We start from the raw sequence: 14,390 nt of genomic DNA on the forward strand, positions 1-14,390 counted from the left end.
ACTGAAGCAGTCCAACTGTCCATCAACTGATGAAAGGATAAAGAAGATATGGTATATATGTATATATATAATGGAATATTATTCAGTCATAAAAAGAATGAAATCTTGCCATCTGCAAAGACTTCAGTGGAGCGAGAGAATATAATGCTAAACAAAATAAGTCAGAGAAAGAAAATTCTATATGATTTCTCTCACACGTGGAATTTAGGAAACAAAACAAATGAACACAGGGAATAAAGAGAGACAAACCAAGAAATAGACTCTAAATAGACTATAAAGAACAAATTGATGGTTACCAGAGGAGAGGTGGGGGGGATGGGTGAAATAGGTGATGGGGATTAAGGAGTGCATTTGTGATGAGCACCGAATGTTGTATGGAAGTCTTAAATCACTATATTGTACACCTGAAACTAACATAACACTGTATGTTAACTAACTGGAATTAAAATTAAAGCTTAAAAAAAAAGGAATGCACCCTGTAGGTTTAATTGTTGAGAGTGGCACATCTTAATTTTCTTCTGTCCCATCAGACACTGAATCATGTCAGAAGGGCCAAATATTCACTGTAGAGGAAAAAAAATAAATGAACACCAGCTAGGAAATTTTTCTGTTTTGCAATTTAGATGCTTCCTTAAAGTCTCTGTTTCAGATGTGTCCATGATTAACATCATACCAAATGTCTGTCTTGGGCAGCCCGGGTGGCTCAGTGGTTTAGCGCTGCCTTCAGCCCAGGGCCTGATCCTGGAGGATCCCTGCATGGAGCCTGTTTCTCACTCTGCCTGTGTCTCTGACTCTCTCTCTCTCTCTGTGTCTCTCATGAATAAATAAATAAATCTTTTAAAAAAATAAATAAATGCCACATATGGAGTTATGCTGTCGCTTGCGAATGGCTACTAGCTACAAAAGTCCTATCAAGTTCTAAGTGGGAAAGTACTCTCTGCTTCAGGAATGTCTAAATTTGGAAAGCTCAGGTCGAAACAATGCATACAGCTAGAGTTTCTCATTTAAAGACTCAAAAAAAGAAGGAAAAAGTAAAACAAAGCAAAACATAACAACATGTTGCTTCTCACAGCTACTTAAAATGACTGGGTATCTTCCTTTTCTCCCCAGATTACTTTTTAAGGATTTATTATTTAGTGCTTTTAACACAATTATCACACAATAATAATTGATTTACATGAAAAGGACATGAGCTGGAAATTAAGGCCAATATGTGGAACTTGTTTTAAAAGAATACAGTGGGGATGCCTGGGTCGCTCATTGGTTGGGCATCTGCTTTTGGTTCAGGGTGTGATCCCGGGGTCCTGGGATTCCGCAGGAAGCCTGTTTCTCCCTCTGCCTATGTCTCTGCCTCTCTCTGTGTGTCTCTCATGAATAAATAAATAAAATCTTCTTAAAAAATAAAAGAATACAAGTGTAGTTAGCCTTCATTAGATGCTAGAAAAGAGGGTGGAATGCCCATTTTATATGTAGTAGGCAACATGTTAGTCAAACAGAATCACAATCAGGCATTGTGCCCAATGAGACCATGAGAGTTAGGAAATAAAAATATTCAGTTTGGAAAAAAATGAAAATCAAACATCTCAGATGAAAAAGCTCTTTTCTAAAATAATTTCTTAAAGGAGGATATTTCTGGTAGAAATGTGAAACCATAAGAAAGGGAGCTATCTCTTCATGGTGACTTGGTGATTAAAGAATGCAAAGTACGCTTTTTCTTTAATCTGACCAGGAAGCCAGTGTTACCACCTGGTTTGGGATTTAACATGGTCCCAACTTATGAGGTATTAGATTCATTGAAAGTCTTGAAGGAAAAGGGATTATCTGGTTCAAAGATAATGTTACGTTATGAGCTACTATGGTCTCATGTCATCTCTTTAGTTATCATTGAAATTCTAAAAGAAAGAGGTAGTAAAGTTTTTAAAAATTGTATAATCTATACCCTGAAAACTTCAGAAATGCTTGATTTTAGGAAGAAAAAAAACCATTCACATTTCAGAATATAATTTCACCATAGTTGGGAACATTCTGAGTATTGTTTTCTGAGGTCATTTCACTCATTAGAAAAAAAAAATAGGTCTTCTAATCCTTCAGGGTACCCACTGTCAATTAAAGTAAAATTTTATACAGAATAAAGAAAAATCTGTATTTGTATAAATCTGTGAAAGGGGTCACACTGAATAATTATCTAATATAAGTTATCCTCCTCACCACTAAATCTTTACCAAAATTTCTAAGTATCGACTTGAAGAGATGTGCTTCAACTCCTTTTTATGCTGATTTCTGGCCTAACCAAAGTCTAAGGAGTTGAAAAGAAATGCAAGAAAAGATAAGCAAAAGGGTCAGCTAATGCATAAACTGAATAATCCAAAGGCCCAAATAGTCTACACTTACTGTATTAGGTTGTGTGATTTATAACGTCTTAGCTATAAGAATAAGATTGAATTAGAACACCTTGTGAAGTTTTACTTTACAAAGTTACAACAATACATTTCAAAACTATTTTTAGAACTTTAACAATAGGAAGCTCTGACAATCACCTTGGCAAAGCACTTTGGTTCAACTTTAATATCCCCTAGAGTATAATTTATAACTTAACCAGGAATACAAGAAAATGTTTATGTTTTATGATTATTTTATTTAAATAATTAGAAGATATTCATTGTTCAAAATGAAAATAAATCTGAAAATTTGCTTGCAATCTCATATTTGAAAAGAAGTAAAAATTCTGTGCCAACACATGAAAGGAAAATTTACCATTTTCATTAAAAACATTTCATGGGGAAAGAATGGTAAAGCTTGAGAAACACCGATGTCTCTTGAGTTATTTTTTAAAAATAAAATATTTTAATTCAAAGATTTTAAAATAGAAAAAATAAGCCAACTCATTCCAAAGAAATCAGGTTCTAAGTTAATACATTTTTTGGTCAATTTATAAAAATTCGTTCCATGAAATTAACAGCATGGACCACACTGATGGTAGGTTAGGTACCTACAATGTATCATAACAGCAATTTTAATATTCTAATCATTTTTATAAGATTGAGCTAAATATTCTGTCCAGATAAAAGGAATTACCTTATATAAACAGACAAGTGTGGTTACCTGCTTTCACCTAATTTCTTCTGGGGCTGCAGAGAAAAAAAACAATCTGTCTGTATTGACTACAGAAGATAACACAGAGTAATACTGTGTTCCAGTTTCTAATGAGTTCCCTAGTGATTCTCCCAGTTGCTCTTACTTGAAAATTTGCAGTGGGACTGCTTGAAGGAAGAAACAAAAGCACAACTACATATTTGTCTCCAGGACCCTGGGTTGGTGATTAGTTGAAGAGATCGTGGCACCAAAATCTGTATTTTCCCTCTACTTTTTGAAATGAAATATTACCGTCTATCAATACAGTTTATACTTTTTGACCTTTTAATTCCAGTTGTCACTGAATCAACTTCATTTGGTGTGGTGGATCTGGGTCCCTTTGTTGCAATAAGGGTTAGCTGATAGGAGAGACTGTGGCTTCTCAACCCCCAAAGCAATGGGCTGTGCCTCATAGGAGGGGACAGAAAAGCTCTGCTCCATTGACTGAGAGCCGGCGCCTCTATTACTGGATGGTGGAGTGCAGCAGCCTTGCTCTGTGTCCTTATATAACTGGTGTTCATTTCTCCATGAGGTCGGTTTTACTGACCCTATACAAAAGGAATAAGAAACTTTAGGGTTCACATCATTCACGATGTCCAGCAAGAGAGGCCCTAATGATAGTGATTAGAGAGTAGGCCTGAAAGATGAGACACAAAATGAATCCATTCTCAGACTCTCTGGACCCGATTTCTAAAAAATTAGTCTTGGTTGGATGAGATGATTCAAAGGCCATGCTTGACATTCTTCTAACATTCTCTGTGAATATCTCTCCCCTTCTGGGAGACTTGAGAACAGAGCTGAGGTGCACTTGCATGTCTAGCATGGTACTTTGCCCATAGCATGGTGCTAACTCAACCTGCACCAATTGATGTTGGTTGAGGTCAATGAATATGGTTCCTTGGATCCACCACTAGTACAGCCTGTGTTTTTATGGGTTTTCCAGGAGCAGAGAAGGAATTGGCTCAGAGCCAATCTCAATCTTTTATCTCATTCTCCATTCTACTTCCCTACCTTGGATCTCTTTGTGCACTTTTATCTCGTGCATTTATGAGACAGCTGGCCGTGATCAGAGGGTGTGATCACTCAAATTGGGAGACAGTTTTATGAATGGCCCACAGAGAGTAAGTCAAACCACAGTAGAATAAGCAAAAAGGCTACTCTAATCTTTTCCTGTGCACTTAGCTAACCAGATCCTGAGTTCTTTTCTGAGTTTAACCATACCTTGGTCAAATCATTGTGCTACTGATTAACTGGAAAAATTATATATACCTCCACAGTGAATTACTTCTGTAACAAAGAATCATGTGCTTTTAGCTCCTCAAGAAAAAGCAATATGTAATGATAGGATATTCCATTACTTTCTCATAACATTGGTAATAATAACAAAACCCAAGCAACTTTTGAAAATGTCCAACGTTTTCATTAAGTGGGGAACAAGCCTGGTAACAGTTTATATATAAAATTTTATTTATTGTAGTTTTAATATTCAATTCTAAAGTGTACCTTAATATCCAAAGCCTTCACCAAAGGAAAAAAAAAACGTTCTACTGAATTTGGGTTACATGGCAATACACGTATGAGACAGATGCAGAGTGAGTTTTGTAAAACAAGAATCCTATGTTCTCTCTTTAGGGAAATTTGAAGAGGAGAGTAACAAGCATATTCATAAAGGACAGACATCAGAAAATATAAGCAAAGCTGAAACCCCCCCCCTCAGCACAGAAACTGGTTTTGTTGGCTCAAAGTTTCTCTGAAACTTTCTAACAGCTTATGATTCAAACATGTTCAACCTTGTCCTCTGAGTTATGAAATAAAATTGATATCTGAGCCCCATGCTCAAGATGTTTATCACAATGCAACTCTTGGCAAAAGTATTATAAGGTATCTAATTCCATTTCCACCTGAAGCAGATTGAATTCCAGAGTAGTCTGAGAACCTGGGTTGTTTTTATGGACCCTCTCCCAGTAGCCCGAATGGACTTCACAGGTGGCCAGGCATTTGGCTGAGGGCTGGCCCTTGATAAGATGTAAACACTCCCAAATCCCCAGGAAGACCCTCAGAACAACTTAAATTCACAGGAACCTTCCTACTAGAACATGGAACACATTTTCTTGGAGTCATTTACAATTTCACCAGAACTATACCTATGGCTACCAGTACAGATCCCTAACCCCAAGAATGATCTAAAAAATGCAGCTGATTTCAAAATAGTCACTCATTGTGTGTTTGCTCAAAGTGATCTAGCAGACTGGTATGTGACCAGAATTTTGAGCGAACATGGTAATCTCGTGCAAGATAAGAATCTAATCCAAATACATTTCTCTAAAGGTCTATGGCATTTCACTACAGCTCAGCTGCTCACATAGCTTATACAGTTGAAGTATTGTATCTGCGCATCCGTGAGAATTTCACATTCAGGAAAACACTCAGGATCCAGGTAAAGATAGCCACTCACCTGGCTCCGGAGAGGAAAACCGGCTAACACCTGCTGCCTCACCATCCTTGAGGGCCATAGGATGACTTCCATTCCTGAGATTTTGATGTTCCTTTATAACCACAAACTGCAGAGTATACAGGGGAGGAAGGGAGGGAGAGGACATAGCTATAACTCATCAATGATTTCAACACACATTAAGTCAAAGTCTATGGCTTCCTTGTGTTCATCATATGGAAGGTGGAAGCTGAAAGAAAGGCCCTGTCAAATTTATTTCTCTTGCTAATAAAAGATTCAGTTTTCAACTGGGAGCCTTATGTTGATTAAGGCAAATAGGCACTACCAATGCCTTTACTGAAGATTTATTCTAATTCTGGAATCCTAACTTTTGGGTCATGGATCCCAAGGGTCCCACTGTTTTATTTAAAGCAATCCAAGAATCCCTAAGTATTCTAAGCATTGCCCAAAGACCAGACAAATAAGAGCTCATATATGTATGTACTCCAATTTTTCAAATACATGTGTTTGTTTAGTTAATAAAATTCATTTAAACATGCTACCAAATTCTGAGGAGGTTGGTAATAACAACTAATAGCATAACTACTGTTTTGCAGGAATGCCCCAAATGCCTTTTCATAGTTGAACACTTCAGCAACAAGAATTCTAAAAGGCAGGCCCAGAAAGATTCAGCATTTCTCTTTGGTCAAAAAAATTATTATTTTTGCCCTTATTGTATTACCCACAATTCATTGGGCACTTGGAGTGTAGGCTGACCAGAGTCCACTGGCTCACATGCACACTAGATGGATTAGGTATTAAAATAGATCGATGAAAGAAAATAGGTCAATGCTAAAATGAAAGAAAATAAGTTATCTCATGCCTTAGGACAAATAATGCAATTTGCAAAAGTCCTTCCTCACCAATCAGCCTGTCCCCAAGATTTTAGCTGATCATGCTCTCTGTTGGTTCAGAAATGGACCCTCCACAGGAAGAGTCCATAACTCAGAAATAAAATAAGGAAAAGGGAATCGAAAAAAAACAACAAAACCCTCCCTGCTCATATTTCTCTTTGAGAAATATGAAAATAAGTTATCTCATGCCTTAGGACAAATAATGCAATTTGCAAAAGTCCTTCCTCACCAATCAGCCTGTCCCCAAGATTTTAGCTGATCATGCTCTCTGTTGGTTCAGAAATGGACCCTCCACAGGAAGAGTCCATAACTCAGAAATAAAATAAAGAAAAGGGAATCAAAAAAAAAACAACAAAACCCTCCCTGCTCATATTTCTCTTTGAGAAAAGTGTAGGAAGCACAACGACTGGAGTCAATTAGGGAGAGAAATGTTGGCAGATCCCATGAACATGTGTTTCCATTTTCTTATTTTCCACAATGCTAATTATCCTTCACTGCTTTCTCTTCATTAATGGTCTCTCTGCAGTGACATATTGCAAAATCGTTACACGATCCATTGTTTAAGGGCATACACCATTATTTCTGACTAAAATCTAAAGCCAGCCCCTCTGCACTGCAAATTTTCCAGCCACATGTTTGTCTGCGCAGAAGAACATAGGTCCTCAGAAGAACATATGTCCTCAGATTTGGAACATAGGTTCCAAAGCAGCTGATGGAACCAAATTCGGTTCTGCTGCTTCTCCTGCCATCTCAGAGGCTCAGCTCTCTCCTGCTCCCACTGAGATCTGTAGCAGCAGCTGGTGTCAATGACAATTAGAGTGGACAGTTATGATGGGTTGGGGGGCTGAGCTCAGCAGCCCGAGGCCTCCTCCCACAGCTTGAAGCCAACAAGCTGCTAATGACAGTGGCAAGTATTTTTGATTTTTTTAAAAACTAGATACAAATGGTTTCTCCTTCTTTTCCAAAGATTTCAAGAACATGAATTAAAGTTGCTACTCAAAACCTGAATGAAACGCCATAGAGCCCAACAGGTGCGATACAAGTCAGTCAGAAGTCCACACAGTCATGACCACTCAAAGAACTGAGGATGTTCTAGAGGTAAGCCCACCAAGAAGCACACACTTAGGGATCTGAAGATACAGAAGGAATCTCAGAGGTCATCTAATCCACACCCCTCAGTGTCCTGAAGAGGAAACAGGGGATAAGTAAACTACTGAAGATTCAGACAGCCAATTAGTAGGAGTGTAAGGCTAGACTTCACATTTCTTGTTTTATTTTTGTATTTTAAGTTGTAGCCAGAAAACAAGTATACACTGAATGCCTATAAGAGACAGGATCAGTGATGACCTGTTGAGCAAAAGCATGGCCACAGGTAAGCTATTCTCTGGGAAAGAGTATGGTGGGGGCAGGGGGGTGGGGGAGTGGTGTGGGAAGGAGACATATGTTGCCTCTGCCCCTCCAAAACATCCCCTAATAACCTTTTCCCTATTTGCCCACAGGTTTCAATCCCCCAATGGATCTGCCACGTATTAGACCAGCCTCTTCTGCAATATATGCCCCCAATAATACCAGCAGTATACACTGAACCACTCAAGTTGTCTCTGACAGGTGTCTGGAAATGGAAATTCCAACAGTTTCAAGGAAGCTTAGCTTATCTAAGCTTGCCCTATATGGTTTCAAGATCAGTTACTGAAGTGGGTGATTTATGAAGCATTTTGAACTTCCCAATCACTATGCTTTTTGGAAAATGTATAGGTTTGCCAGATAAAATACAAGACACCCAATTAAATTTGAATTTTAATTTGAACATTCACTATAAGTATGAACTTATCTAGGTGTCCTGTATTTTTATTTGCTATACCTGGCAACTATTTTGCTGCTGAAACTTAGGGATTTAAAATGTATGTGAAGAAAAAAAATATTAAGAAAATTAGAGCATCAGCTGTGTTTCAAAGAAATGAATAAACAAACGAACAAACAGCTACAGTGAGAAACCAGAAGAAAAAAGAAAGAAAAATAGAGCATAGTCTTAGGCTTTTAAGAAAACGATTTGAAAGAGATTACCTAAAAATTGGGAAAGACTTTTTACATAATTCACAAAAATACGAGTTAGAAGAAGTTACAGGATAGAAGAAAATTATGAGAAAAAATTAGCTGGGATCTACATGAAGCCAATTTCTTGCTTCATGTACTTTGGTCACATTACCCAAGGTTGGGGACAAGAGGCCATCCTAGCCTCGCTGTCTGAAGGCCTGCTACTGCTACCCTCTCTGCTTGGCTCTTCATAAGGATTCTTTAAATTTTTTGATGACAACTTCTTAGTCCTGCAATAAAGCCAAAATGTGAGACAATTTCAAAACAAAACACAACCAGTAGCCCACTCAGTGATGGTCAGGGACAACCACTTTTGCTATTGAAATATAGGTACCTAAAATGTCTGAAAGAAGAAATATTAAGAAAACTAGGAGCATAACTTTGGGATTGCTCTGTATTCTTTTCTGCAGAACTTTCCAGATGATATTTCGTTTTTTTCAAGGTTCTGTGAGATGGCTGGGTTCCTCCCACTAGTCTGGTTGCTGAAAGGCATCAGACACAAGAACACAGAGTGGAGGACCCAAGAGAATACTATCTCATAATTGCCAACCTAGGAAATAGGATAGGTCTTTTGCCTCCAAATCTAGCTTCATAAATACTTGTTTGACAAACATGAAGCACAAAGTCTATAGAAGGCATGGTGTCATGCCCGAGAGGAAGGGGAGTAAAGTGGGGGAGATCTAGTATTAGGCTGGGATACCTGTCCCCAGAGCTGTAGCTTCTAGAGGGAGAGAGACAGGTACATAATGTATGGAGCAGCCATTGAAAGGAAGGCAATGAAGGAAATGTGGTGGTAAAGACCACTAGCCAGGGACGCCTGGGTGGCTCAGTCGTTGAGTGTCTGCCTTAGGCTCAGGGCATGATCCCGGAGTCTCAGGTTTAAATCCCACATCAGGCTCCCTGTGGGGAGCCTGCTTCCCCCTCTGCCTGTGTCTCTGTCTCTCTCTCTCTCTCTGTGTCTCTCCTGAATAAGCAAATAAAACCTTTTTTAAAAAAATATTTAAAAAACCACCAGCCAGCCCAAGATTCCAAAAATAGTGCTGCTATCTTGGGCAGGTGGCAGCTAAGTCCCTCTAGGAGACAAAGAGTATCAATGCTCAATCGAGACAAGAGAGGCAAGGAGTGATACAAAAGGAGGAAATAACTGATTCTAACTCTTTAGGAAAATCATTCAATATGCCTCACTTAAAAACTCAAGGGTAGAGCTGTATTTATCGGTATACTTTGGTGACATGACAATATTTAGACTAGAAGTCTTAATTTGATCGTCTCAGAATCAATACACCAAAGTACTGATGCAATCAAAAAACATAGTCGAAAATTTGCAGGGGGGTAAGCTGCTCCACTGATCAGAGCCATTAGGTAAATACCCATACATCTGCTCAGAAAGAACTTTACAACTTTGGATGCCTTTCAGTTAAAAGAAAAAGAGAAAAGGTTCTGATGAGTTTTCTTTACGAAAAAATAATTCTTATCACTTTTGATTTAGATATATGGGGGTCAGAAGCTAAAAATGTTCTTATTTGTACATAAAGTCTACTCTAACCAGCTGAGCTGGTCCTTGAATTCTAAGTCCAAAGAGCCAGCAATCTGACATTAGCTTTCAATCCAGAGTTCTGAAGAACATCAGCAGAAAATAAAATTTATTTATTATGTCATAACCCACAGAATAAGAAAAAAATACTTAATAATTATGGCACACATGAACTTGAGTTTCCTGCTTCAATTTTTTCTACACTATTTGCCAAGCATCTACTTTTCTTTTGGCATTCTGTCCAATGGGACAAATCTTGATTATTTGATACTCTTTCTACAAGTCCAATACCAAGCTAAAAAGTGAAATAAATGGTTACTGTTGAACCTCTGAACTAAAAATTTCAAGAGAACCTTGTCTCTCAAGGTGTAAAAGAGGTTCAGAACATGTTACTCTTGGTGGGAAGATTATAGCTCATAACAAATCCCCATGATAATAACATAGTGTTTATTAAGTCCTCTATGCCAGTTCTAAACTCTTAACTCAATTAATTTTATAATAACTCTTGACATTATTACTGTTCTTTGTTCCCCTTTTATAGCAAAGGAAATTAATGAATACAGAGGTTAGATAACACGCCTGTTATGACTTCAGCATGACTGGGACTTGTACCTGCGCAATCTGATCCTAAAACCCATGCTCTTAACCACAATGCTAAGATACAGCAGGATCTCAGACGAGCACATCCTGGATGATATGCTGAAATTCTCCATAATACATGACACTTGCCATCTGAGTGGATGCATAGCACTGGTAAATGTGGTTGAATTTTATTCTGCAGGTGGTCATGTAAGTACGTACTCCCTACATTTTCAGAGAATTGGGACCATTAGGTAAGTTGGCCTTAGGTTCTTCAGCCGTAAAATGATGAAATTGAGTTAGATAATTCTATAAGGTTCCCTTCAGTCCAAAAGTGTTATGACTCAATAATTTTGTACAGCACAAGCTCTAACAGTACATAAAATGCTTGTCAACATTGATGATAGTGGAGGATGAAGCCCTTTTCAAGAAAAAGGAAAATGATCCCTTCACCTTAATGTAGTATTTTTTGAGATTAAATGTATAAATATTTTTGCTCCAGAGTTTTCAACTTTTACTTTGAAATTACTGAAAACGCAAAACCCAAGGACCTTCCAAGTGAGGGAAAACACTGATTCTCTTGAACAGAAGTTAATGCTTTGTGGGAAATCCCTTGAGGGGAAGGCAGCCAAGAAAAACTAATTATGCCGCCCACATGCGAGCGGGGGTGGGGTTGGGGAAGCAGGTGACACCTAAGAGAAGAAAAGTGGACTATGAAAGTGTATTATGCTCAATAAAAACCCCATAAATGGTGCAGATAGGAGCACCCGGTGGTTCAGCAGTTGAGCATCTGCCTTTGGCTCAGGTCATGATCCTGGGGTCCCAGGATCAAGTCCCGCATGGGGCTCCCCGCAGGGAGCCTGCTTCTCCCTCTCTCTCTGTGGCTCTCATGAATAAATAAATAAAATCTTTTTCAAAAATGCAGATATACCGACAAAGACTGGAATGCAACAAGGACAAGTAAAACCGTCGATGTTTTAGAGCAGCCACATCATCCTCAGCCATTTCTTGTTTTCTTTTATGGCCATTCCCCCTTTCAAATCGATGTGGCAAGTGTGCAGAGAAAGTTCATCTCGCGGAGGCAGGCATGCCCTCGGGCGGGCGGCGCTAGAGCCAGGTGCAAGGTGCACGGGGAGGGAAAGGTCACCTGTAGCAGTGCGCGCCCCCCAGCCCGAGCAGCAGCAGCAGGACGAGCACGGCCACGCCCACGGCCACCGCGGCGACCTGCCGCTGCCGGCCCTGGCCCGCGTGGCGCAGTTCCCATTTCAGGTCTCGGTGCTGACATCGCTCCCCGACGTAGCCAAAAACACAGCTGTAACAACACACCAAACACAGGTCAGCCGCAAGCCCCGGCCAAAAACGCAGATATTTTTCAGATTCTATATCCTGCTTTCAACCCCTGCACTCCCCAAACTCGGCTCTCTAGAAGCATATGGAAAATCCATCAGGGGTCAGTTGAAAGCACCGTGATGGACAAGTTCATGCAGCATGGACCCCCACCCCCACCCCCCACCCCCACCCCTTGGTCTGTTTGCACCCGGACTGATGAGGGATTATTTGCATGCCGCCTCTATAAGGCATTGCAGAACATTGATTAAAGATCAGCTTCTGTTAGGCCAGAGAAGCTACCTTTAAGACCAACGCAAAGCAACTCTGCCCTGAGAGCCCAGAGAGTTTTTGAACAAATGTTTGGCCAGATTGCAGAGAGTATAGGTCAAAGGAAGGAAGAATTTGAAGGCAGAGTCCCTCACTGGAGACCAGGCTTATACAACAATGTGTAGTCTCTGAACAGGAAGGGCAGCCTAGTCGGCCAAGGAAACATTTCTTTTCTTTAAAAAAAAAAAAAAAAAATCACCACTGGCCCAAGAGAAAAGGTCTCAGTGATGCCACACGGACATTTGCGTCCTTTCTTCAAGGGAGAGAAAAATAAATGGAGGAAAAGGAGCTTTCAGTGTTTCATTAGCGAAATGGTAACTAGTGTTACCAGCCACCCACGGGAGCCACGAACGTGTAGATAAAAGTAAATGAAACAATGCTGCCATCTACTGGGAATGTATACTTCCAGAAATTAGGGGATCGTGGGTACAATCGTATTCTATCACTCTTCACAGGAGCATAAAAGTCAAAAATATTCCTTTGAGCATTTTGAGCTACTCACTTGTTAGGAATTTCTCCCCCCACCCCCCAGCCCTGGGTCAGTTATCTATCTGCGCCTCATTCCAAAAGGAGCTGAAGGAATGAATGCCCAGGGAATTGATACTGGTTCTCACCGGGGAAGAGAGCTTGGAAAAAGCATGAGATGAAACTGCAAAAGATCTAGATCCGGGGATCCCTGGGTGGCTCAGCAGTTTAGCACCTGCCTTCGGCCCAGGGTGTGATCCTGGAGTACCCGGATCGAGTCCGGGTACACACATAGGGCTCCCTGCATGGAGCCTGCTTCTCCCTCTGCCTGTGTCTGTGTCTACCCCCGCCCCCCGTCTCTGTCTCTCATGAATCAATAAAATCTTTTTTTTTTTTTAAAAAAAGGATCTAGATCCTAGTCCCAGTCTAGCTTGAAGTTGGTCATAAGAGCGTTGGAAAGTCACTTTCAGAGAGAAGAGGAATGAAACTAGCATTTGTTAGGCAGCCTATGTATCTGACACCGTGCTAGGGACTTTTACTCACTTTACTTTCAATAGCAAATTCCCATTTTACAGATGAGAAAAGTGAGGGTCAAAAGAGTTAAGTAACTTGTATCAGGTCTGGTGAATGGCAGGGCTTTGGTTGGTTGGTTGGTTGGTTCAGCATAGCTGACACTATGTTACACTAGTTTCAGGTACAACATAAGGATTTGACAAGAGTACACAGTATGCTCTGCTCATCACAGATGTAGCTGCCATCTGTCCCCACGTATCCCTGTTACGATGTCACTGACTATACCCCCTTATGCTGTGCCTTTTATTCCCATGACTTACTCATTCCATAACGGGAAGGCTGTATCTCACTCTCCCCTTCACTCATTTTACCCATCCCCCTACCCATCTCTTCTCTGGCAACCATCAGTTTGTTCTCCGTATTTACAGGTCCCATTTTGCTTTTTGTTTGTCTATTCATTTTTTTTAGATTCCACATAGAAGTGAAGTTAAATGGTATTTGTCTTTCTTGTCTGACTTATTTCACTTAGCGTAATATACTCTGGGTCCCTCCCAGAGTATTGTTGTTTCAAATGGCATATCTCATCCTTTCTGTTGCTGCATAATATTCCATCACACACACACACACACACACACACACACACACACACACACCATCTTCTTTATCCGTTCACGTATCAGTGGACACTTAGATTGGTTCTATATCTAGGCTATTGTAAATAATGCTGTGATAGATATCTTTTTGAATTAGTGTTTTTCCTTTTCTCTGGGTAAATACCCAAGAGTAGAATTATTGGATTATATGGTATTTCTATTTTTAATTTTTTGAGGAAATTCCATGCAGTTTTCCACAGTGGCTGTATCAGTTTATATTTCCATCAGCAGTGTATGAGGGCTCCTTTTTCTCCACTTCCTTGCCGATACTAGTTACTTTTTATCTTTTTTGCTTTTAATCAGTGAATGGCAGGTTTGATCCAAATGGTTTTCTGATTTCAAAGCCTGTGTTCTTTTTGCTACATTAGACTACTTCCTTTTTTTTCTTGTTTTTTAAATTTTTAAATTATTTTTATATA

General features: G+C 39.6%; 1 protein-coding gene across 2 annotated transcripts in view; it reads right to left on the reverse strand.

Moving 5' to 3' along the window:
- Positions 1–2,597: 2,597 nt before the first annotated feature.
- The window catches only part of EGF (epidermal growth factor), a 93,264-nt gene continuing 81,471 nt past the window's right edge, over positions 2,598–14,390 (reverse strand). Inside the window, exons 20-23 of one of the 2 annotated variants that reach the window (XM_055342499.1) lie at positions 11,832–11,996; positions 8,684–8,801; positions 5,588–5,693; positions 2,598–3,680 (exon numbers count right to left, since the gene is read on the reverse strand). In XM_055342499.1, coding sequence (XP_055198474.1) covers positions 3,445–3,680; positions 5,588–5,693; positions 8,684–8,801; positions 11,832–11,996 — 625 coding nt within the window. In that variant the 3' untranslated portion in view covers positions 2,598–3,444. The remainder of the gene's footprint in view (positions 3,681–5,587; positions 5,694–8,683; positions 8,802–11,831; positions 11,997–14,390) is intronic. The other variant, XM_055342498.1, reaches the window with a different exon arrangement.

This window comes from Nyctereutes procyonoides, unplaced genomic scaffold, assembly GCF_905146905.1.
Source record: "Nyctereutes procyonoides isolate TBG_1078 unplaced genomic scaffold, NYPRO_anot_genome, whole genome shotgun sequence".
NCBI classification, from domain to species: domain Eukaryota; kingdom Metazoa; phylum Chordata; class Mammalia; order Carnivora; family Canidae; genus Nyctereutes; species Nyctereutes procyonoides.